This window comes from Pyrgilauda ruficollis, unplaced genomic scaffold (genome assembly GCF_017590135.1).
Source record: "Pyrgilauda ruficollis isolate IOZ18807 unplaced genomic scaffold, ASM1759013v1 scaffold126, whole genome shotgun sequence".
NCBI lineage: Eukaryota > Metazoa > Chordata > Aves > Passeriformes > Passeridae > Pyrgilauda > Pyrgilauda ruficollis.
In genome coordinates, this window is record NW_024510988.1 from 1,127,197 (window position 1) to 1,148,131 (window position 20,935).

General features: G+C 52.5%; 3 protein-coding genes across 4 annotated transcripts; 1 reads left to right on the forward strand and 2 right to left on the reverse strand.

Annotated features, from left to right (window-relative positions):
- Positions 1-1,436: 1,436 nt before the first annotated feature.
- MPZL3 (myelin protein zero like 3) lies at positions 1,437-8,614 on the reverse strand. The gene is made up of 6 exons (XM_041458155.1): positions 8,533-8,614; positions 7,301-7,467; positions 6,641-6,851; positions 5,284-5,449; positions 4,511-4,574; positions 1,437-2,373 (listed from the first exon to the last, which is right to left on the reverse strand). Exons 1-6 carry the CDS (start codon positions 8,612-8,614, stop codon positions 2,347-2,349), a joined length of 717 nt encoding a protein of 238 aa, XP_041314089.1. The 3' UTR covers positions 1,437-2,346.
- A 1,246-nt stretch (positions 8,615-9,860) lies between these two features.
- On the reverse strand, positions 9,861-14,660 carry MPZL2 (myelin protein zero like 2). Its single transcript, XM_041458154.1, has 6 exons — positions 14,374-14,660; positions 12,843-13,009; positions 12,290-12,500; positions 11,667-11,811; positions 11,176-11,263; positions 9,861-10,668 (listed from the first exon to the last, which is right to left on the reverse strand). The coding sequence occupies exons 1-5, from the start codon at positions 14,426-14,428 to the stop codon at positions 11,203-11,205; spliced, it is 639 nt and encodes a 212-aa protein (XP_041314088.1). The 5' UTR covers positions 14,429-14,660; the 3' UTR covers positions 9,861-10,668; positions 11,176-11,202.
- Positions 14,661-16,794: 2,134 nt separating this feature from the next.
- CD3E (CD3e molecule) lies at positions 16,795-20,016 on the forward strand. 2 transcript variants are annotated; one of them, XM_041458148.1, is made up of 8 exons: positions 16,795-16,876; positions 16,973-17,072; positions 18,033-18,053; positions 18,315-18,329; positions 18,455-18,655; positions 18,894-19,046; positions 19,396-19,442; positions 19,730-20,016. In XM_041458148.1, exons 2-8 carry the CDS (start codon positions 17,024-17,026, stop codon positions 19,784-19,786), a joined length of 543 nt encoding a protein of 180 aa, XP_041314082.1. In that variant the 5' UTR covers positions 16,795-16,876; positions 16,973-17,023; the 3' UTR covers positions 19,787-20,016. The 2 variants fall into 2 exon arrangements, with proteins under 2 accessions (XP_041314082.1, XP_041314083.1); XM_041458149.1 differs by lacking the exon at positions 16,795-16,876 and having other exon boundaries at positions 16,904-17,072.
- Positions 20,017-20,935: the final 919 nt, after the last annotated feature.

Genomic DNA, 20,935 nt, shown 5'->3' on the forward strand with positions numbered 1-20,935 from the left:
TCCTGCGTTGTTTTGGGACCGGAGCTGCTCAGAGAACTGTCAGTGCTGCACCCTGGATCCTGTCCCAGTGAGGCAGCAGCTCTGGGTGACGTGGCTGTGCCTTCCTCCTGGGGCTGCCAGGGCCCTCAGCCTGCCTGGCACAGCACGGGCAGCTGCCTCCTTCTGAAACACAGCCCAGACTCTGATTTGCCTCTGCTGCAACCCCCCTGGCCACTTTGAAAGCTCATTCTCACCCTTCCTTTTTCCTTGAAACACCAGAGCAGATGCTGTGTTCCATTCCAGCATCCCACTGTTCCCCATTCCAGAATCCCCTCCCTCCATTCCAGCATCCCACTGCTCCCCATTCCAGCACCCCATTTTTACCCATTCCAGAATTCCCTCTCTCCATTCCAGTACCAGTGGCTCCCATGGCACGCTGCTGCAATAAAGCAGACAGGACTCAGTTTTTTTCATGCAGAAAAGCCCCTTCTTTACTCACATAACTCATTTTTCACAGACCCTCTGTTCAGTTCCAACTGGCTAGCAGATTCCTTGCTACATTCCTTGGTTGGTAAATGGCATTTTACCTTTCCATCAAATCTCTCTATTCTTGGAATGTTTACATATTTTGTTCACTGATTCTCACAGGACAAATTTCTTGTTATTACAAGTGCAGCCTGTTTTCCTCACTAGAATAGGTTGTTTGGTTAACTTATGAGAACTTAGGAGCTAGCTGCACTTAGGAGTATCAGGCCAGCTGGTAATTTAGCCTGATTTTAGGTAATTTAGGCCGGATTTTCTAAGGCCTTTCTTTTATAATATCTCTACTTGTATGCATCACCACACCAAGAAATCTCCATATGGGTGGCAGAGGAGGAGAAAGCCCAGCACCACTCACAGCTCCAAGGTGGCAGCTCAGCTTTGCACCAGGAATATTTGCCCAGAATCCACACACTCATGGCCAAGGAGGCAGAGCTGAAATGCAGCGTTTTTCAGCAAAAAAAGAGCCTTTGGTGCCCCAGGGGAAGTCGTGAGTGCTGAGAGGGGAACAAAGCCACTTCCCCCGGGCTGTGTGATCCCCCAGCAGCCTTTCCCAGGAAAGTTTGGCTGACAGAGATGTGTCACCAGCGAGCACAAACACTTGAAATATTGCTTTTTTAGTAGACAGGGGAAAAATGTATTTATCTGGAGGCACAGATCTACAGCTGACCTACTTCTCAGGGAGAGCTTCACCACACCTGAAAGCTGCAGAGATGCTGAAGGGGGGCCTGGTACTTGCCCTCTTTAGGGTTAAATCTGCTCCCTAAAAATCTTTACCCATCATCAAACCATTTGTATAATTTTTACACCTCAGCATGGAAGTTTTATGGGTTCAGCTGTATTTAGCCAAATGAACAGACCCACAGCCCAGAATGGAATAATGCAATTTATTGGTAATTGCACAGCAAAGTCAGCAGTAAACCTGGAGCACATCTGTAAAAAGAGAATATTTGACTGATACAGAAAGAAAGCAGCTTTTTAGGGATTGAGTGGATGAATTCCACTGCTCTCTGCCATTCCTTGGTGGATAAGGCTGTTGAAAGAGGAAATGCCCTTCATTGAGGGGAAGTAATGCTGCACAGTGAATCATTTCCCTAAAACAGGTCCTAGAAGGGAGGAAGAAAACAACTACTGCAAAGAGAACATTCCTTTGGGCAGTGCTTGAGTCCGTGGCTGAGGTAGATGGGGTTGTGTGTCCCCAGAAACAGAGTCCCCATTTGCATTTCTGATTTCAAAAAAGAAAAATAAATTGGTTTTTAATGAATTGTGCTTCGCTTCTACAGGTAGAAGGAGCGGTAGCCAGTGATGCAGCTGAATAAAAAAATAAAAAAATACTTCAAAAGCAGTAGGTTCTCTTCACTCCAGCACAGAGGATGCCAGATATCATTTCATCAAACTGGTGTGAGTCAGCATGTTCCAAAAACCTGAGGATAAACCTTGGCAGTGCCCAGAGAGTTGGAGCAACCTTTACTTCAAAAAGTTGGATTTCCAGGGCTCAGGAAAAGAGAGATGTCACCAAAAAACCAAACCAATGAACCAAAGCAGCTTGCAGGAAAACCAAGGCACATTGGCACTGCAGGCCCTGGGGCTTCTCTGGGCCCCACAGATCCGAGGGCAAGAGATTTTCTTTTCCCCAGTAAATGAGAAAGATTCTTAGAAAATCGTTATTTTGTGTTTAAATAGAAGTGAATTATCCCATCAGCATTATTCCTCCAATCCACCAAGAGCAGAGCACGTCCTTCAATCTGCACTGGTTAGCCAGCAGCCTCTGGGGGGTCTAACCACGATTTTCAGTGCTGTAATTTTAGTCTTTTTCCACAGCTTCAGTCAGTAGGGATCTTCCTCATCTGTGTCCTAAACGGGGAACAGGAGAGAAACTGAGATTATGTGTGAAGAAATGAACCAAACCATGAGTTCAGCCACAGGCTGAGCCTGGCTGGGCTCCTGGCAAGAGCCTAAACCCTTCCCAAAAATCCTGCTGTGCTTGAACAAGCCAGAGGACTTGCAAAATCACTGGTAGAAATAAATATAAACATAAATATAAATATAAAGCTATAGAAATATAGAAATATAGACACATAGAAATATAAATATAGATATGAATATAATTATGAACATATGTATAAATATAAACATCAATATAACTATAAATATTAATATATAAATACAAATATATAAATATAAATATAAGTAAAAGCACTGAATCTGTTTGACCTCTCCCAACTATAGAAATATAGAAACATAGAAATATAGACATGAATATAATTATGAATATAGATATAAATATAAAGATAACTATAACTATAAATATTTATAATTATATAAATACAAATATATAAATATAAGTAAAAGCACTGAATCTGTTTGACCTCTCCCAGACACAATCACCATGCTGTAACCCACAGGTGAAAAGTGTTTTAAGAGAAGCAGCAGCTAAAGATGAGGCAGAAAGTGCAGCACAGCCCTGCAGAGACAGCCCTGAGCAGCCCCAATTTTTGGTTTTCAGCCACTTTTAGAAGCCCCCGGTTGCTGTGACCACAGCAGGTGTTTGATGGTGTCCCCACAAGCAGCTCTGAGCTGGGAGCTCACCCAAACACCTCAGCTCTGCAAGGCTGACACTGACACCCCGACATTGCAGGCTAAAGAGATTTTCCATTGGCTTCACGATTTTAATTGTTTGGTCACATACGAAGCACGAAAAAGCACATTAGAGAAACCTCAAAACTGCAGGATTGTTAAAAGTGAGAGGGCAGCATTCTCAGACCTGAGCAGGTAAATATTTCAGTAGCAGACAGCAAAGGATCACACCTGACAGAGCACTGCTCTCAGGGTTTTATCCCTCCAATCCGACTCCTCCCAGGGGATCAGAGGACAGTTTTCAACTTTTAAGATCTCCCATGTCCTGACGGCATTTCCTCACCGAGCTGGGGCTCCATCCTTCCCCCTCTCTCCTGCGGGCACCTCCCTGATCCCAGAACATCCCCTGGCACAGCCCTCCCACCTCCCGAGGCGCTTTCCTGCATCCCTCACCTCTCCAAAACCTCGTTCCCAGCCCCCAGCTCTGCGCCTGCCGTGTCTCATGCAGAACTGTAAATATTTCATGTACAACTTACGTAATTGCCTGTTTTTCATCCTGTACCTAATAGAAACCATCAGCACACGCCTGTCTGAAGGCTGGGGCATTTAGGACGTTTAAAATCACTGGCATTAGGAGAGAGGATCAAACAACACATATTTAAACCCTCCTTAACTCACGTCCCGAGCGTGTGCATGAGAGGCAAAGGTGCCCCAGAGGGAAATGTGCCCTGTGGGACACCCAAAGAATGAAAGCCCTCTCGAACTGGGCATTACTCTGGAATGTGGCTGCCCATTCCAGCAGGCAGGACTCACACAAAACAAGGGCAGCAGCTGGCAAAAGCACTCAGGGGCTGGAGCACAGGCACTGATTAACAGGAGCTGCTGCTGGGCTGGGGAGGGAAGCAGCAGAATTAGAAGGCGCGACAGACAAAAGGCTTCAGAGAGCGCGACGAACAAAAAGCAGAAACAAACAAACAAACCGCGAGGGTTTCGCAAGGCTCTGCTGGATGAGAAGGAGGTAAAAGGAGGAAGATGTGCAGCAGCTCTGCAGAAACACAGAGGGCTGGGGGGTCACTGCCTGCCTTCCCCACCACAGCACCGCCAGCCCCAAGCTGCTCGGGCAGAGCCCCTGAATAAACCCCAGAGCAGCTGGCACTTCCACCCTGATTTGTCATCTCAAAGTGGCAGCTTTGACTCAATCAAGCCCAGAAAAATCGGTTTGATGGATCTCAGGACAGCTTCCCCAGCAGTTCCACCAGCAGCTCTCACTCCCTGCAGCCGAGGAAGCTCCGAGGAGCCTTTGGCACAGCCTTGGACACCCAGAGGTGTTGGGACACTCCACCTGCCGCTCTCAGCACCTCCTCTGAGCACCCAAGTTGGCAAAAGCGCTGTGAAAACACCAACTTTCACTTACCACGCAGTTCAGGCACCACTCCTTGAGTTTCCCCCCGCAGCCAGCTGTGTCTGAGGGCTCAGGCCTGCAGGGAAAGCACAGCATCAGCTTGGACTTTCCCCCCAGACACTCCAGTGCCTCCTCTGGACTGTGAATTCTGGTGGCACCACACGGAACCGAAGGTTTTCCATGGTGAGGAAAAGCCTTTAAGTCAGCACAGCAAAGCCAAAAGGACTGAGAGCTGCCAGGTGTCTCATTTTGAAGGTGGCACTTCAGTGCCACAAAGATTCAAACAGAAGTTGCTTTTTGTCTGGTAAATCTTACACCACCAATCAAATCATTAAAAGACTGCAGTAAAAAAAAAAATAAAATCATTCTGCAAGGGGTTGAGCAGAAGGGAGTTCAGCACCTGGCATCCCTGCTCAGCCCACCACAGACAGCTTTATTTGGTTTATTTTGCTGTTGTGGGGACTTCACCCCAAAACGCAGCACACAGAGCACACACATGCAAAACACCCTGCTGACTCAGGCTCAAATAAACCTCATTACAGAAGTGAAATATGTCTGACCCCAAACTGCCTCAGTTCCATGGCATTCCTCACGCCAATGGCAGCAAAAAGGGGATGTGCAGCACTTGGTCTGGGCTCCAGCTCGGGGATCTCCCAAAGCTGGGTGAGCAGCAGACACCAGTGACTGAACTGCACTCGGTTTGTGCCGAAGGACGGTGGGGAAATCATCCCTCGTGCCTGAGCCAACACCCCAAAGTGGAAATACAGGCTCCAGCCGGGACTCACTCATCAGACACTTCGATGGAGGATTTCTTGTAGCCACATTTTCCTTTCTCCTTCAGCACCCGGCATTTCCTCCTCATCCTCAGCAGCAGCAGAATGACCACGAGGGCAGAAGGGAGGAACACCAGGATGGACAGCAGCTCAGCTGAGCTCAGCTGGAAGGTCAGGCCTGAAACACAGCGAGGCACGGCTTGGCTGAGCCTCTGGGACAAACACAGCCAGGGCACAGCCTGGTGGCCCTCCCATGTGACACACGGGGCTGGCAGGCTGCAAACAGCCTGTCCCCACACCTGCAGGGCTCCTGTCCCCACACCTGCGGTCCCCAAACCTGTGGGGCTCCTGTCCCCAAACCTGAGGTCCCCAAATCTTAGGGGCTCCTGTCCCCACACCTGTGGTCCCAAAACCTGAGGTCCCCAAATCTGTGGGGCTCCTGTCCCCAAACCTGAGATCCCCAAATCTGAGGTCCCCAAACCTGTGGGGCTCCTGACCCGAAACCTGTGGTCCCCAAATCCGTGGGGCTCTTGTCCCCAAGCCTGCAGTCCCCAAATCTGTGTGATGCCTGACCCCAAACCTGTGGGGCTCCTGACCCCAAACCTGAGGTCCCCAAATCTGTGGGGCTTCTGTCCCCAAAACTGGGGTCCCCAAATCGGAGGTCCCCAAATCTGGGGCTCCAGTCCCCAAACCTGAGGTCCCCAAATCTGTGGGCTCCTGTCCCCAAACCTGTGGGGCTCCTGTCCCCAAATCCGCAGTCCCCAAACCTGTGGGGCTCCTGTCCCCAAATCTGTGGGCTCCTGTCCCCAAACCTGCGGAGCTCCTGACCCCAAATCTGCAGTCCCAAAGCCGTGGGGCTCCTGTCCCCAGCCCTGTGTTCCCCAAACCTGCAGGGTTCCTGTCCCCAAGGCCAGCCCAGGCTCAGGTGCAGAGGGAGGGAGCTGCAGAGGGAGGCACGCCACAGCTCCATCAGCACGGCTGAGCTGGGAATTTGGGGCAGGGCTGGCACGCAGGGCAGATGAGGAAATTGGTACTGACAATCAGCGCTGTGATGTGGAGATTATTTTTAGGCCAGCGTTTCCTCAATGTTTAACTTGTTCTGCCGCAATTTGCGGAGGCTGAAAACTTCTGAACAAAGGGACACTTTTGATTTCTGCTGTCACCACAGCTCCCCCCGTCCCTTCCTGCCCCAAATCAATTCAGCAGTTCACAAAGTTCTGGGCTCAGAGAGCGGGGCTGAGGCAACCCCTGCTGAAACTCCAGCGTGGAAGTCCAGGGAGCATTTCCCACGTGATGCTCAGAATTCCGAGATCCCACAAAGCAGCTCTTGTCACAGAGGTGAGGCCAAAGAGAGGGCAGGGAGCCTTACCCCGCTCTGTAACCACCAGCACGGTCTGGGGAATGTTGTGATAAACATCTGGAGGGTTCTTCACGCTGCAGATGAACGTCCCGTTGTCACTGAGCACTGGGTTCAGGATGGCGATGGAGGCGTCACCATTAGCAACATTCCCGACCCAGGAAATCCTGTCCTTGAACCTCCCCCCTGTTGTGGGGTGTGGGACGGACTGATAATGAAAAACCTGCGAGGAGGGAAAGGCAGGGATTGTGGCAATAGAACACACAGAGCGAACTGCTTTTGCATTGCAAAAATGAAGGAATTTTGCTTTGTAAAAAGAAAGGAATAATGTCACATTAAGAAGTCAGGAAGAATATTTCCTATATTCTTCTATATTTCCTTATATATCCTATAAGAGAAATAAAGCAACAAACTGAATTTTTACAGCTATCCTGTGCAGTGCCCAGTGCAGCACTTGTGACAACCCCCTGAATTTATCTACTTTAGCATTATTATGCTATTTTGTATTTACCTGCAACATTTTTTTCCCCCGAGAGAACACCAAAGAAATTTTACAGAGGAAAGAAGACAACAACGAGCATCCCAAACCGCAAAGCGAGGCAGCAGCCCCGCAAAGCAAACAGAAAATTCCGATTTTCAGCATGCCCAGAGGCCTGGCCCTGTTCCACCTACGGTCTCCATCTGGCCCCCAGTGAGGGGCCGGTAGGTCCAGTCCACCAGCAGGCTCTCGGTGATGGGCGAGCTGGATTTGAAGGAGCATTTCAGCAGCACTTGCTCACCCACAAAAGCTCGGACTTTAGGACTGGCTTTAATTTCCAGGGAAAGAGCATTGCAGACACCTGATGGGACAGGCACAAAAGGCAGGGATTCATTTCTTGCTACCTGAGAGGTGCAAAAATCGTCCCAAAAATGTGCAGGTCAGCCAGAATTCAGGGACTAAAGCACAGCAGTGTTTCCTCCCCAGCACTGAAATTTGCAGAAAAGCAGAAAACTTCCCTGCCCTGTTCTCCGTGGAACTGGAACCGGCTCCAAATGAGGTACCGGGGCAGCACCACCGGGGGTGTTTGGATGTGGAGACAAGGAGCTGAGAAAGGGAATCAGCTGGGTCTCTGACGAGTTACCAAGTACCAGCTTTAGGGACTTAAAGCAATTCTGCTCTGCGGTTCTGGCCACAGCGCCTGAATTTCACCGGCAGAGGTGAAATTTACTCTCCCCACAGCAGCAAATACTCTCAGTTCTTGTTTCCAGGGTGCGCAGCCGCCTCTGTCCCGTTCAGCTCCGGCCGTTCCCGAGTCTCCCTCCGCCCCGGGACACCCGCCGCTCCGGGCAGACCTTTGCCCGAGCCTCCCACGGCTCCGGGACGGCTCTTCCCGAGCTTCCCCAGTCCCCCAGAGTACCGGGACCACCCTTCCCGAGCTTCCCCAGTCCCCCAGAGCACCGGGACCACCCTTCCCGAGCCTCTCCAATCCCTCAGAGTACCGGGACCACCCTTCCCGAGCCTCTCCAATCCCTCAGAGCACCGGGACCACCCTTTCCGAGCCTCCCCCTGCCCCGGGACCACCCTTCCCGAGCTTCCCCAGTCCCCCAGAGCACCGGGACCACCCTTCCCGAGCTTCCCCAGTCCCCCAGAGCACCGGGACCACCCTTCCCGAGCCTCTCCAATCCCCCAGAGTACCGGGACCGCCTTTCCCGAGCTTCCCCAGTCCCCCAGAGCACCGGGACCACCCTTCCCGAGCCTCTCCAATCCCTCAGAGCACCGGGACCACCCTTTCCGAGCCTCCCCCTGCCCCGGGACCACCCACGGCCGCCGCAGCCGCATCCCGAGCGCTGCCGGCCCGGCTCCAGCGCGGGACCCCCGGGCACCGCCGCTCCCGGCCCCTCCCGGCCCCGGAGCCCCCCGTTACCGAGCAGCAGCAGCAGAGCCCCCCGCGGCAGGACGAGGAGGAGGAGGCGGCCGCGGGCCCCCGCCGGCCCTGGGCGCCGCATCCCGGCCGGGCTCAGCCCCGGAACATGGCGCTCACCTGGCGCAGGTGAGGGCGGGGCAGCCCCGAAATGGCCGCGGCGCCTGGGTACGGCTGGGAGGGAACAGCTGGGAACACCTGGGATGGAACACCTGGGTGGGAACACCTGGGTACACCTGGGATGGAACACCTGGGAACACCTGGAAGGGACCACCTGGGTGGGAACACCTGGGTAAACCTGGGAACATCTGGGTGGGAACACCTGGGTACACCTGGGAACACCTGGGAGGGAACACCTGGGAGCGAACACCTGGAACACCTGGGTACGAACACCTGGGAGGGAACACCTGGGTGGGCATACCTGGGCACACCTGGGCAGCCCTGCTGGGAAAGGCCAGCGCAGCCACCGTGGTTGTCCCCAAATCCCTGAGGCTCCTGTCACCGCCAGCCTGCTTGCTGAGCTTTGGGGACTTTTTTGGGTGCCCACAGATCGAGGAATGTGTCAGGATTACATTACTAAGTCAGGATGTTCCTCGCTGTGAGATCTGTGTAGATTTTCAAGCACAATCAGGAAAAAAAAAAGAGACCTAATCAGGGGAACAGGGAGCATCCCTTAGCCAAGGACACCGTGGAACACACAAGTTTTAGGGATGCAATAAATCAAGATGTTGATGTGTGTCTGTGTGTACATTGCAAACTGGGCTAAACACCCGAGGTTTATATATCCTAGAGCTGAACTATCTTGGTTATAATACCAAAAATCACAGCTACAGGTCAAAAAGACCCCGGCCAGGTGAAGAGCCTGTCCCTGAGCAGGGGTAGAAGTTGGCTGGGGTGACACAACTTGTATGGGAATTAATAATCCATTGTAAGAGAGGGGCTGGAAACTTGTATGGGAACTAATAATCCATTGTAAGAGAGGGGCTGGAAACCTGTATGGGAATTAATAATCCATTGTAAGAGAGGGGCTGGACTTGGAGAGTTACTAACTCTGAATTCTGTGCACAAATGGTGGTAGAAGTCCAGTGGATGTGCTGGATTTGTGGGACACCACCAAGCACCTGGGACTGGGCTCCTCTGCAATCAGTAATCAATGTCTCCCTGAAGTATTTCATTATTGGTTTGTTGCACACCGGGTAACAAATCTGATTTTGGGGACAAACAGTGCAAATCTGCTCATTTCAGGTGTCAGGGGTCCCCAGTCACAGCCCACTCCACACCAGCACAGCTCTCAGCAAGGTGCCTTTATTTACAACACAGGCGAGTGCAAATGAAAACAGACAGCCAGGGAGGAGCCAGGGAACGCTGGCACTTCACAGGTTATAAAGCCATAAAGACACTCTACAAACAAACAGGCCAATGCTGTGATTTGGGGCTGGGTAAATACTGTAACAGGATCGGTTTGGGGCTGCTTAGACACCGTTAGAAATCCATGGGTTCCAGTTCTGGGGACCAGAGGGGAGCACTGGGATAGCAAGAGTGGGAATGGGAATGGGGGGGAGCTGCTGAGCCCAGGCAGAAAACTCCCCTCAACCCCCAAAGCTGCCAGAGAAGGATGTGCAAAGCACCCTGGCTGGTGAATGTCATCCCTGATAACAAACAGCAGACCTTGCCCAGCTCTAACACTGTCCATCTAACATACAAAAGGGATTCCAAGGACGTTTGTTGCACCAGCTGAGACCTCACTGCTCAGTCTTCCTTCTCAGGATGCCAGGGAGGAGTGTCAGGGAATAAAACCAGGGCAGCACAAAGGCACGTTGTGGTTTCTAAGGTGCAGGAGTGCATCTGCTCAAACACCTCCCAGCCCTCTGTTCAGTCAGCCTTGGCACTTTCATCTTCCAGAGGAGCCGTGCTCCCGTTCCACAGGTGAGAAGATGAAGGGAAGTTCTTTGTTCATGGGGCAAGATCCTCCTGCTTTGCTTCACTGGAGGGAATTCACAGCTCATGTAAAGTCACCCTCTTTCCATGCAAGACTTTCAGGTTGAGCAGAGGTTCCACACTGGCAGCGTGGGGCGTCTGTAATCCAGCTTTGTTCTAACACCCCAAATTACAAGCTTTCACCAGCTGCTTTGGAAGAACCTGAGAAGAAAGATTGGAAGAAAAACAAACAGCCATTACTCAGGGTTATTGTCAAAAACCAAAATAATAGAGGCAACTGCTGACCTCAGAAAGTGTGGGTAAAATTTGTGCTGACATGTTTAAGCAAAGACAATGAATATGGAAACAGTGCCAGACTTCCTGTTGCAATTTTAAAACAATAAAGGTTAAAGTAATCAAAAAGCAGATTCTACACTGACAAAAGGTAAGTTATTCATCCCTGTTCACCTACAAAGCAGGCATGCCATGGAAAGCAGCAACAATGGCTTTCCTACAAATGCTCCTCAACGCCAGGGTGGAGAAATCTCTTGTACATGAAAAGGCTGTGATTGTTCAGGGATTGTGCAGCTGTCTCTGAAGGATCCTCAACAGCAAAGTGTGACTGTGGCCTCAGTTCTGACTGTGAACAGCAGGGAAATACCCGAGGGAATGTCTTGGGGAGTCCACAGGAGCACTGAGACATTAATTAGAGAAGGTTTGGATGGGTACCTGCATTGTGCACACCAGCAAAGACCTTTAATCTTCCAATGGAATGGGTTCCTTTTCTTCCCCCATCTTCAGGCTCTCCTTTTCTTTACTGTTATAAAAATGGAAGGAGGAAAAAAAAAAAAAGAGAAAAAAAGCCCAAATCAGTGTCAGGCAGATCAGCAGGATGTCCTGAGTCACACACAGCACACCCAAGGTGATATGGTGAGTGTGCCACACGAGTGGTGACCACAGCTCGGGGGACAGGGTGGTCATCTGCCTGCCACCACCTCAGCAGCTGTGTCCTTCTGAGTGAGGAGCCACTGAGAAGGGCAAGAGGCAATGAGGATCCAGAGCTTGTCCATCCCGGGGCTCTGTTCTGCCTGCACGCCGCCAATTATCGCTAATTGGGTTGGCAGTTTCCCATCCGTGCAGGGTCCACGCCAAGGATTCAGAAGGGCCGTGGAGATAAATTCCAGGCTGTCCCAGGAGCCTCCCCCGTGCCGTGGCCTCACCGCTCGGTGTCTGCCGCCTCCAGCCTCCTGTCTCGCGCCTTCCTGCGGCGCTGCCGGCAGATAATCACGGCTGTCACCACGATGATCATCAGCGCCGAGGCAGACCCGATGGCCACGGCCAGGAAATGGATTTCTGAGAAGCTCACTGCGTGGGGAGAGACAGAGGAATGAAGCAGAGAGGCGCACAGGAGGAACGAGGCTGGGGTCCTGTATCTGTGAATAAAACCTGTCCTCGGGCTCCTCTTTTCCCCTCGTGCTTTCTGCTTACCACCCCTTTTCTCCCATGATTTCCACGTGGGAAATCCATGTGGGAAATCCCACGATTTTCCCAGGTGTGGAAGAATCACAGAATCACACAGAATCACAGAATATTGAGGTTGGAAGAGACCTCTAAGGTCTTCAAGTCCAACCTATGTCCCAACACCTCAACTCAGAATCTAGACTACAGCACCAAGTGCCATGTCCAGCCTTTTTTTAAAACACATCCTGAGATGGTGATTCCACCACCTCTCTGGGAAGAGCATTCCAGTGCTTTATTATTCTTTCGGTGAAAATTTTTTTCCTAAAAGAATGCCACTCTGCTTAAACCCACACGACCCCTGGGGGGTTTCTTGGCCTCTCACCTTTCTGCACAACCCGGAGTCGCACCTCCCCGATGGTGCCATAGACGTCTGGCCAGTTTGTCACCTGGCAGGTGAAGGTCCCGTTGTCACTGGGCTTCAGGTTCCAGACGATGATGGAAACGTCGTGGCGCTCAATGTTCCCATCCCAGGTGACTCGGTCCTTAAACCTGCCCGAGGGGGGCTCGTAGGGCTCCTTCAGGTAGTAAAATACCTGCAAAAGTCACAGGAACATCCAATGGCCTGGGCTGGAAGGGACCTGGGAGATTCCTGAAGTCTCATCAGGTGCAGGATGTCACCTAAGACAGAGCTCAGCCGTGGTGTCAGCAGGTCCAGCTTTGTAAAGCCACAAATATTTTAACCTGACCACCCAAAACTAAACATGAGAGTGTTTTTTAGGCAGAGTCTACAAACAGGACTCGGATTAATCACCGCAAGTGACGAAGGCCCGGGTGTACCTGTGGGTTTGGGTGTGCCTGTACCACTCACTGCTCACCCAGCGCTGGGTTTTGGGGTGAGGGGAGCCCCTGGAAGGGAGCACGGAGATCTCACTCACCGGCTCGTGGGCGCTCAGGTCCTCGGGCTGGAAGTTCCAGCTCACTGAGAGCTGCTGGCTCACGGGGCTGCTGCTGGAGAAGGTGCATTTCAGCCGCTGGTTGGTCCCGTTCACGGCCACCACCTCCTTGGCAGTGTGAACTTCCACTGCTGCCGCCAGCCACAGCGCTGCAGGGCAAACACAGGGGGAAATCACAGTCCGGAGCGAGCTCATCGCTGCTCTTATCAGCTTTAGCTCCCCGGGAGCCTCATCTGTGCTGGCAAGGGATCGCCTGAGTGTCTCATGCATTCCAAGGGGGGTGGTCCTGCCGGTTTATTCAGAAAAACCCTTTCAAACTGGACTGGACCCACCCAATAATTGCTATTTCCCATGCTGGAACTTCCCTTTCTACACTTTCTACTCAGCCTCGTGCACACCACGGTGAAACTGCTCTTACTGGTACATCCAGAGCCGGCTTTAGATGCTTTACAACTCAGCTGAGCAACTGCGGGTAAATTCAATCAGGTCTAGAGGAAATCCTCAAGATAAATGTGGATTTGTTTTTCCAAGAAACATCCCCACAACCACCATGGCTGCTGCTTTAGAAATAAGCGAGCATCGCTCACTCGATGCTCCCCTGGAAGAGGGACAAGCAGCAAGAAGGAGAGCAAGGAAAAGACAGGAGGAAAATGAAAAAGAAGAAAAATTAATGGTTTGCTGGTGAATGAAATAGAAAGTATCAATATCCTGTCACATTAGGAAGATAACTCACCCCAGTATGATTCAAGCCAAAAAAAAGCTTATACAGGGTTGTAAAATACAGCTTCAGAATAAAGACGTATTTTAAAATAATTTATGACTAAATACTTCCTTCCAAATAATTCCTTATCTCAAAGGGAAAAAGACTTGGAATGCCAAAGCATTGAGAGTATTCACACGTGAAAAACCTCATTGGCAGAGATCACGTTGCTCATACATGGATTCGGTGCCAAATCTTTTCATTCTAAACTCCTTGAAAAGAACTAAGCGAGAAATAAGAGTAAAATGCTTTTTTTCCAAGGCAGATTACATCCGTGTGCTGATGCATTTGGGACAGGAAGATGTGTTGTTATTAAAGTCCAGGTGTTTTGATAGAAACCACTGAAAATTCAGGTGAGTTTCGTGTCAGCCTGGAGCCTTTGCTGTGTAAAGGATCTGAAGCCGGAGCTCCTGGACAATCCCCGACTGTTTAGGAACAAAGGTAGCAAAAAAAAAAAAAAAAAAAAAAAGAAGAAGAAGAAGAAAGGCTGGGAGTAAAGTTCAGATTCCTGGCAGGAGGGAAAAAGACTTTGAAAGCGGAGCCGAGGAGGAAATCAGGGAGGAGATCGGTGCTCTTCCTCCGGAATACGCCCGAACCTGTTGGGGAAGAAACTCAACGGCTTCGTGCCGCTTCCAGCGAACCCCGAGCAGGAAGAATGGCAGCGAGGACGGGGCGGGGGAAAGCCTCATCCTTGGGGATAATTTAGGATCGGAAGAGGGGAGTGAGGCGGCAGCACGGGACAGGTTTCCTTACCTCGGAGCTGCGCCCCAAGGACGAGCGCAGCGCCCAGCCAGGCGCGGCCGCGCATCGGGGCGACAAATCCGGGCTGCAGAGGCAAATCCGCTTCGGCTTCTCCGTGACCGGGTAGAAGATGAGTTTCTCGAAGTCTTCCCAGCACAACGGGGCGGATTCCTTGCCCCCAGCTCGGCCTGCGAGGGAAGGTGGGCGCTCCCCTGCCCGAGTCGGGGCGCGCTCCGTGCCAAGGTGTGCCCGGCCCCGCTCAGTCCTGCCGTAAATCAGCGATTCCCAAGGTAAGATGAATTTCTTCTCCCTCCCATATTCCCCTGCTCTTTGGTGTTGCAATCATTCCTCCTCCCAGCCGCCACCCGAAACCACTCCCCTCTTGTGGGAGGTAAAAGAACAACTTTGCCTGGAGGTGTTCATAGGTGGCTCCAAGGAATGAGGGCCATTTGTTCGGCAAAAAGCCTGCAAACGATCCTAAAAAGAGCCGCCCAAAACTGACAGTCCGTGGCTGCAGTGCGGGCCCTCACCCAGAGGATGGAAACGTCCCACCAAGCACAGACACCTACCCTAAAGTGATGTGAACGTTCCTTGGTTGTAGCCAACTTCCCAAGCTTGGGAAGTTCTGGGGAAAATCAGGTGGGAAATGGGCCCAGCCCGGCCATATTCCAGTAAGTGAGAAATTCCGTGGGACACAAAACATCCCGCAGTCGGCGCGTGGCTGTTGTGAGAGTGTGAAACCGATCAGAGCCTGTGTGTTGGCAAAATGAGGATGTTTGCACTCGAGGGCCATAAATCCCCGGAGTGGCGGTGTTTGTGTTCACCATCCGTCCCGAGAAGTCATCCCAGGTCACCGCTTCCACTTGTGCCTGCTGCCGATTTCCCTTGCAGGCTGCAAGGGGAGGGTGCCTCAACCTCTGCGTGTTTGGGGGGGTTCCCTTCAGCGATTTGGAGATGGAAAACCAGCACCGAGGCCGCCAGCTCTCTGGATTGTCCCCAGAACAGAGCAGAGAATCCCGCTGAGCTAACACACCCCTGCTAACACCTCCGGGACACCAAGGATCTCCATTTTCCTGGAATGATTTGGTCCCGTGTTAGCCCTTCATCACTCCATCTCCCCAGGTTTCCACTCAGTTACAATTCCAGCATATCGCCTCCTTTTGTTTCCTCACACCGTGAATATTTATCACTCTGGGGCTTTGTTCAGGCTGCGATCAAAGTTTAGCAGCCAATTTGCTGCCACTTCCTAATCCTGGTTCTGCACAGGGCTGGGAACAGCCCCTTTGCCTGCAGACTTCTGCTGATCTTCATCCTTTTACGAAACACAAACTTTTAAGAGAAGAGCAAGTCCCTGGCACGCTCGCCAGTAACCTAAATTCTCTGACTTGGAAACATAAATGAGGAAAAGAAAGCCCTGACGGCCAAGGAATGCACCCCAATAAAGGAAATGGGGCACAGCAGCCTCCCCCCTTGTGCCTTTAGAGCCTTTACAGGCACTCTGCACTTCATCCCAAACCAGCGGGCATCCCAGCAGCCCAGGTGGGAGCTGCCACCACAGCCCGGGTGTCCCACCAAGCCTGAATCACTTACCCAGCATCACCAAACGGTGATTGCTGCCAGCAGCCCGCGGGCAGAGCCCGGAGCGGCCCTGGCCCGGTGCCCGGGGTCTGTGCGTGCCCAAGCCCCGGCTGGCACGGACCGTGCCCTGGTGCGGCGCTGGCCGGGCCAGGAGCCCCCTCTAGTGGGCCAGCCACTTCCACCGGGAGCGCCCGAGAGGGAGAACCTCCCAAAAATGCTGCCGGGATAGGGCCTGGATAGGGGCTGATGGGCAGGGGATGGGCAGGGGGCCATGGCCTGTGCCCGGGCAGGGCTCGGGGTGCTCAGCTTTGGGTGGAGCTCCTGGTTCCTTCCTTCCAGCCTGCCAGTGCCTGGAGGGACCTGCAGGGAAGATGGAGAGGAGCCCTTGGTCAGCAGCTGGAGGGTAGGACAGTGGGAGTGGGTTCACACTGCCAGAGGGCAGGGATGGATGGGATGTTGGGAGTTGGGAATTGTTCCCTGGGAGTGGGGGGTGCCTGCCACAGGGTGCCCAGAGCAGCTGTGGCTGCCCCTGGATCCCTGGCAGTGCCCAAGGCCAGGCTGGACAGGGCTGGGAGCAGCCTGGGACAGTGGAGGGTGTCCCTCATGGCAGGGGTGGGATGGGATGGGCTTTGTAGTTGGGCTTTATGGTCCCTTCCCACCCAAACCATGCTGGGATTCCACGTGAAGTCCTTTGCCACAGTTGGAGCCTCTCAAGCTCTCACTTTGAGAAGCTGTTGGGAAGGTCCTGATGGCAAATCTGATTCCAGCTCGTTTCTCTCTCCTCGCAGGAGCTGTCCCGAGCCCTGCAGAGCTGCTGCAGAGCAGAGCAGCCACCCCTTGCTGGCAGTGACGTCCCACGAAGACATTTTGAGCCTCTGCACTTCCTGACCTGGGCTGATTTCACGTGTCTGCGTCTGCCTTGGCTGCTCTGGAAACAGTGAGTCCCCCAGCCCTGCTCGGGTCGGTAGCAATTCTGGGAAAAACAATCCCGGGCTTCTTTCTAGAAAAGCCACCGTGTTCTTTCCTGCCACAGCCACGCCAGTCTGATGTGGTGGAGAGGAGCAGCAGGAGGAGGAACACGAGGATGAGGCTGGAGCAGTGCCTGCCCCTCCTGGGGCTCCTCCTGTGTGCAGGTGAGTCCCCAAACTTCAGGCAGCAGGGTCGGTGCAGTGTGAGCTGCAAGGTTCCACGCTCCTAATTTTGGTTTTATCCTTTATCCCTGCCCTTTTCTCCAAGTTTGGTGATCCTGGGTAAGTGATTCTGGCTTGGTGGGATGTCAGGGGTGTGGTGGCAGTTGGGATGCCCCTGGTTTGGGATGAAGTGCAGAGTACCTGTAAAGGCTCTAAGGAACCCAGTAATGAGGAGAGATGAGTGTGCAAGGTAATGCATTTAGAGATGTTACAATACTCCAACTACTCTGCCAAAGTGCTGCAAATACCAACCTTTGAAGACAGAAAACGTGGTTTATCAGTGGCCTGTCCTTTTCCAGATTTAAATGTATCTATGTAAAATAAAAACCATCAGGTCACCTTCTCTCCAGCCAAGTCTGCTGTGGAATTCAAATCTGCAGTAGTTTATTTTTGTTACTTTTTGCAAAAGGACAAATGTCTTTAAAGGAAATCACAAATACGATTCACACCTCTTAAAAGCTCTTTCTTTATATCCCAGCTCCAGAGCCTCTCATGGAGCAAAGCTGTTTCTTACAAGGCAGAAAACCCACACAGATAAACTGGTTTACAGCGAGTTCTCTTGCTGAGGACAGAGGTTCTTACCAGGATTTCCCAGCAGTGTTTGCTCCGTGATAACAAAGCAGAATTTCGGGGTTTGCATCTTGCAATAACAGCCCTTTTCTCTGAGCTGGGTTGGAAAATGATTCAAGTTTCCATTCTGCGTTAGGCTGCGCTGAAAATGGCTTCCAAGTTCACAACAACATCCTGTCTCACCACCAGAATATTTGATGTCTTCAGCATGAATGTGAGATTATAGACATCTCTTTCGAGCAGCTGAGCTCAGAAAGGGTGTCCTGGGAGTAGGAAAGGTGTGTGATATCTGAAGCTCAATTAATTAACATTTCTTATTCTTTTTTTTTGCAGTTGGCACCACAGCTCAGCAGGGTAAGTGTATTTTACTGCCATCCTTGACTATTTATCATGCTAAAACCCCCAAATATGCCTCAAAAGTGAGGACTAGGAGTCAAATAGAAAGATTTGAATTTTGTAAATATTGCAGGACAGGAAAAATTCATGGTTCATTGATTAACACTGGTCTTACTGATTGGAGAAATTGGTCCCTAATTATTACCAGTGTTGGGCATTTCCAACACTGTGAGGCAATGGTGAGATGATTTTTAACACTTCTTGTTTTCTGTTTTGCAGGTGAAGAACTGGAGGGTAAGTGAATTTTACCAGCATTCTTTAGTATTTAGCGGGACATAAAGACTGTACTGACTAAAAATCAGGTAGAAATATTTGACTTTTGCCCCCGGTTTCCTTTCTCATTGGTGTGTCTTCCCAAGGGGAATTCCTGGTGGAGATTTCTGGCACCACGGTGACCATCACGTGTCCCTTGGAGGACGAGGACATCCGGTGGGACCTGTTTGGGAAAACCCAGGACACCAAGGAGAGGAAGTTCATTATAAAGGACCATGACAGCACTCCTGCCAACCTCAGCTGTTCCTTGGGTAACAAGAAGCATCAGCTGTACCTGAACGCCAAAGGTGAGCGCAGCCCCCTCACCTGCACGTGGCAGTGGCAGGTTTTGGGGCTGACACTGATTTTCCAGTGCTGGGTGAATGTGGTGCTGCTGAGGCCAGTCCCAGAGCCCATTTTTGGCAGAAGGACTCTCCCCTTTCCCCTCAGTTTGCCCTTTTCCCCTTCCCGGCTGCCCGTAGCCCTGTGCCACCCTCGGCTGAGCCAGGCCTGGGCTCTGAGCATCCCCTGCCCTCATCCCCGCAGTGTGTGCCACCTGTGAGGAGCTGGATGCCCTGACTGTGGCAGGGATCATCACTGCAGACCTCCTCATCACCCTGGGCGTGCTGATCCTGGTCTATTACTTCAGCAAAGGCAGGAAGGGACGAGCCAGCACTGCTGGGGACAGTCGGCCACGAGGTGAGAGCCATTGCAGGCATCCCTGCTGCCTGTGCCTCCTTCTGAGCAGTGAGAAAACCCTCTCATTGCATCCTCTGCTCCCCACGAGCTTCCAGGCGATGCTCCTGCTCCCCACGGGTGTTCTCCAGGCTGTGTCTGTGCAGGGATGGGCTGGCTGCTGCAATGGAACCCATTTCCCTGGCCGCTGTGCTGGAGCCAGCCCTGCACCTCCCGGCAGCAGCTGGCTCTTCAGGAGCTCAGGATAAATCCATGGGAGGTGATCCGTGGTGTGCCTGGCCCTGGGATCAGCCTGGAGGCCCCTCGTGGCAGGAATCCCCAGGGATTCACCCTCTCTGTGCCTCTGTTTCAGGTCAGAAGATGCAGCGGCCTCCCCCTGTCCCGAACCCGGACTATGAGGTGAGGACAGTCCCTTTCCATCCCCGGGGAGGGACAGCCAGGGCTGGGGCTGTTTCAGGTCAATTATCCGTGAAGAAGCATCCAGCCAAGCTCCCAGATTTCCTGGCAGGAAAAGGGAGAAGGGTGGTGAGGGCACAGCCCCTTTCCCTGGTGCTGCCATGGGATTTATGTGGGGGCAGAGCTGCAGCTCCCTGGGCACTGCCCCTGCTCTGCTGTGCTCTTCTCCATGCCCTGTGGGCTCAGGTGAGCATTCCTGACCCGGGGTCTCTGCTCGTCTCTCCCCACAGCCCATCCGGAAGGGCCAGCGGGAGGTGTACGCAGGCCTGGCACCCAGGGGCCTCTGAACCTCCTGTGATGGCAGCCTGGCACCAGCAGCTCTGCGGGAAACGCTTCTGCCCAGCTTGTTCCCAGCTCCCTGCAGCTCTGCTGAGCCTCTGGCATTTTGGGCTCAGCCAGGTGGCCACAGGACAGGGATGTGCTGTCCCAGCCCGGGGTGTGCTTGGGTGTGCCAGCCCAGAACAGAAATGAGAACATTGGCAAGAGATTTCCTTCTCATTAAAGGCCTGCAGCCTCACTGGGCGTTCCTGGTCTCCTTTTCCCCTCACACTTCTCTCTGCTCCTGCTGCTTTTCCCTCAGGTTTAATTTCTGCCCTCAGTGCCCCCATTTGTTTCTGGTGTTCCCTGGGCCGAGAGTGGATCCTCCTCTGGGGGATTTGCTCCTGCTGCTTTTCCCTCAGGTTTAATTTCTATCCTGAGTATTTCCACTTGCTTTTGGTGTTCCCTGGGCCAAGAGTGGATCCTCCTCACGGGATTTGCTCCTGCTGCTTTTCCTGAGTTTCTACCCTGAGTGTTCCCACTTGCTTTTGGTGTTCCCTGGGCTGAGAGCGGATCCTTCTCAGGGGGATTTGCCTCTGACCTGGTCCTGCTCTCCCCTCACAGCCTGGCCTCCGTTTCCAGCCCTGCAGGCAGTGAAACCCCACAAGTGGGTGTGCAGCACGGGTTAAGAGGGGCCCGTGGGTTGTTTTGGTGCCTGCTCCAGCTCAAAGCCTGGCTGAGGCAGCCCCGAGCAGAGGAAGCAGCAGCGGAGCAGGGCTGGGGGGGTTCAGCTGCACCCCAGCAGCTCCAGGATGCGGTTTAGAGGCACAGCTGGGCTCGTTTACCACAGCAGGCCCCACGCCCGAGCAGGGAGATGGAGAGATACATGCGGCACAACCATCCCCCAGAGCTCCAAACCCACGCAGGGCCACGCTCTCACCTTCTGCAAGCCAGCACTGCTCAGCCACCACTGGGCTGCGAGAAGCTTGCACTGCTCTGGGTGTACACAGCCTACATTTTGCTTCAAAAAACCCCTAAATTTTCCTACACCCCAGTGCTGCTCTCACCATTTTTGGGGTACATCAATGTAGGAGTGTGTCCCAATGTTTGTCCCAGCCAGTGCCATCTCACAGAGCAGGACCAGCACCCAGGCAGTGGCAGCCCTGCCTCTGTGCTTA

Bases quoted from the DNA above. Each gene is read 5' to 3' on its own strand.
- MPZL3 (XM_041458155.1), bottom strand. From the start codon at position 8,614: ATGCGGCGCCCAGGGCCGGCGGGGGCCCGCGGCCGCCTCCTCCTCCTC. The intron at 5,450-6,640 runs GTAAGGCTCCCT...GCTGTGTTTCAG, and splicing joins GCTGGTGGTTACAGAGCGGG to GCCTGACCTTCCAGCTGAGC. The intron at 2,374-4,510 runs GTAAGTGAAAGT...TTCCCCGTTTAG, and splicing joins AGTGGTGCCTGAACTGCGTG to GACACAGATGAGGAAGATCC.
- MPZL2 (XM_041458154.1), bottom strand. From the start codon at position 14,428: ATGCGCGGCCGCGCCTGGCTGGGCGCTGCGCTCGTCCTTGGGGCGCAG. The intron at 13,010-14,373 runs GTAAGGAAACCT...TTTGCCCTGCAG, and splicing joins CCTTGGGGCGCAGCTCCGAG to CGCTGTGGCTGGCGGCAGCA. The intron at 11,264-11,666 runs GTGAGGCCACGG...TTTTTATAACAG, and splicing joins GAGGCGGCAGACACCGAGCG to TAAAGAAAAGGAGAGCCTGA.
- CD3E (XM_041458148.1), top strand. From the start codon at position 17,024: ATGAGGCTGGAGCAGTGCCTGCCCCTCCTGGGGCTCCTCCTGTGTGCA. The intron at 17,073-18,032 runs GTGAGTCCCCAA...TTTTTTTTGCAG, and splicing joins GGGGCTCCTCCTGTGTGCAG to TTGGCACCACAGCTCAGCAG. The intron at 19,047-19,395 runs GTGAGAGCCATT...CCTCTGTTTCAG, and splicing joins TGGGGACAGTCGGCCACGAG to GTCAGAAGATGCAGCGGCCT.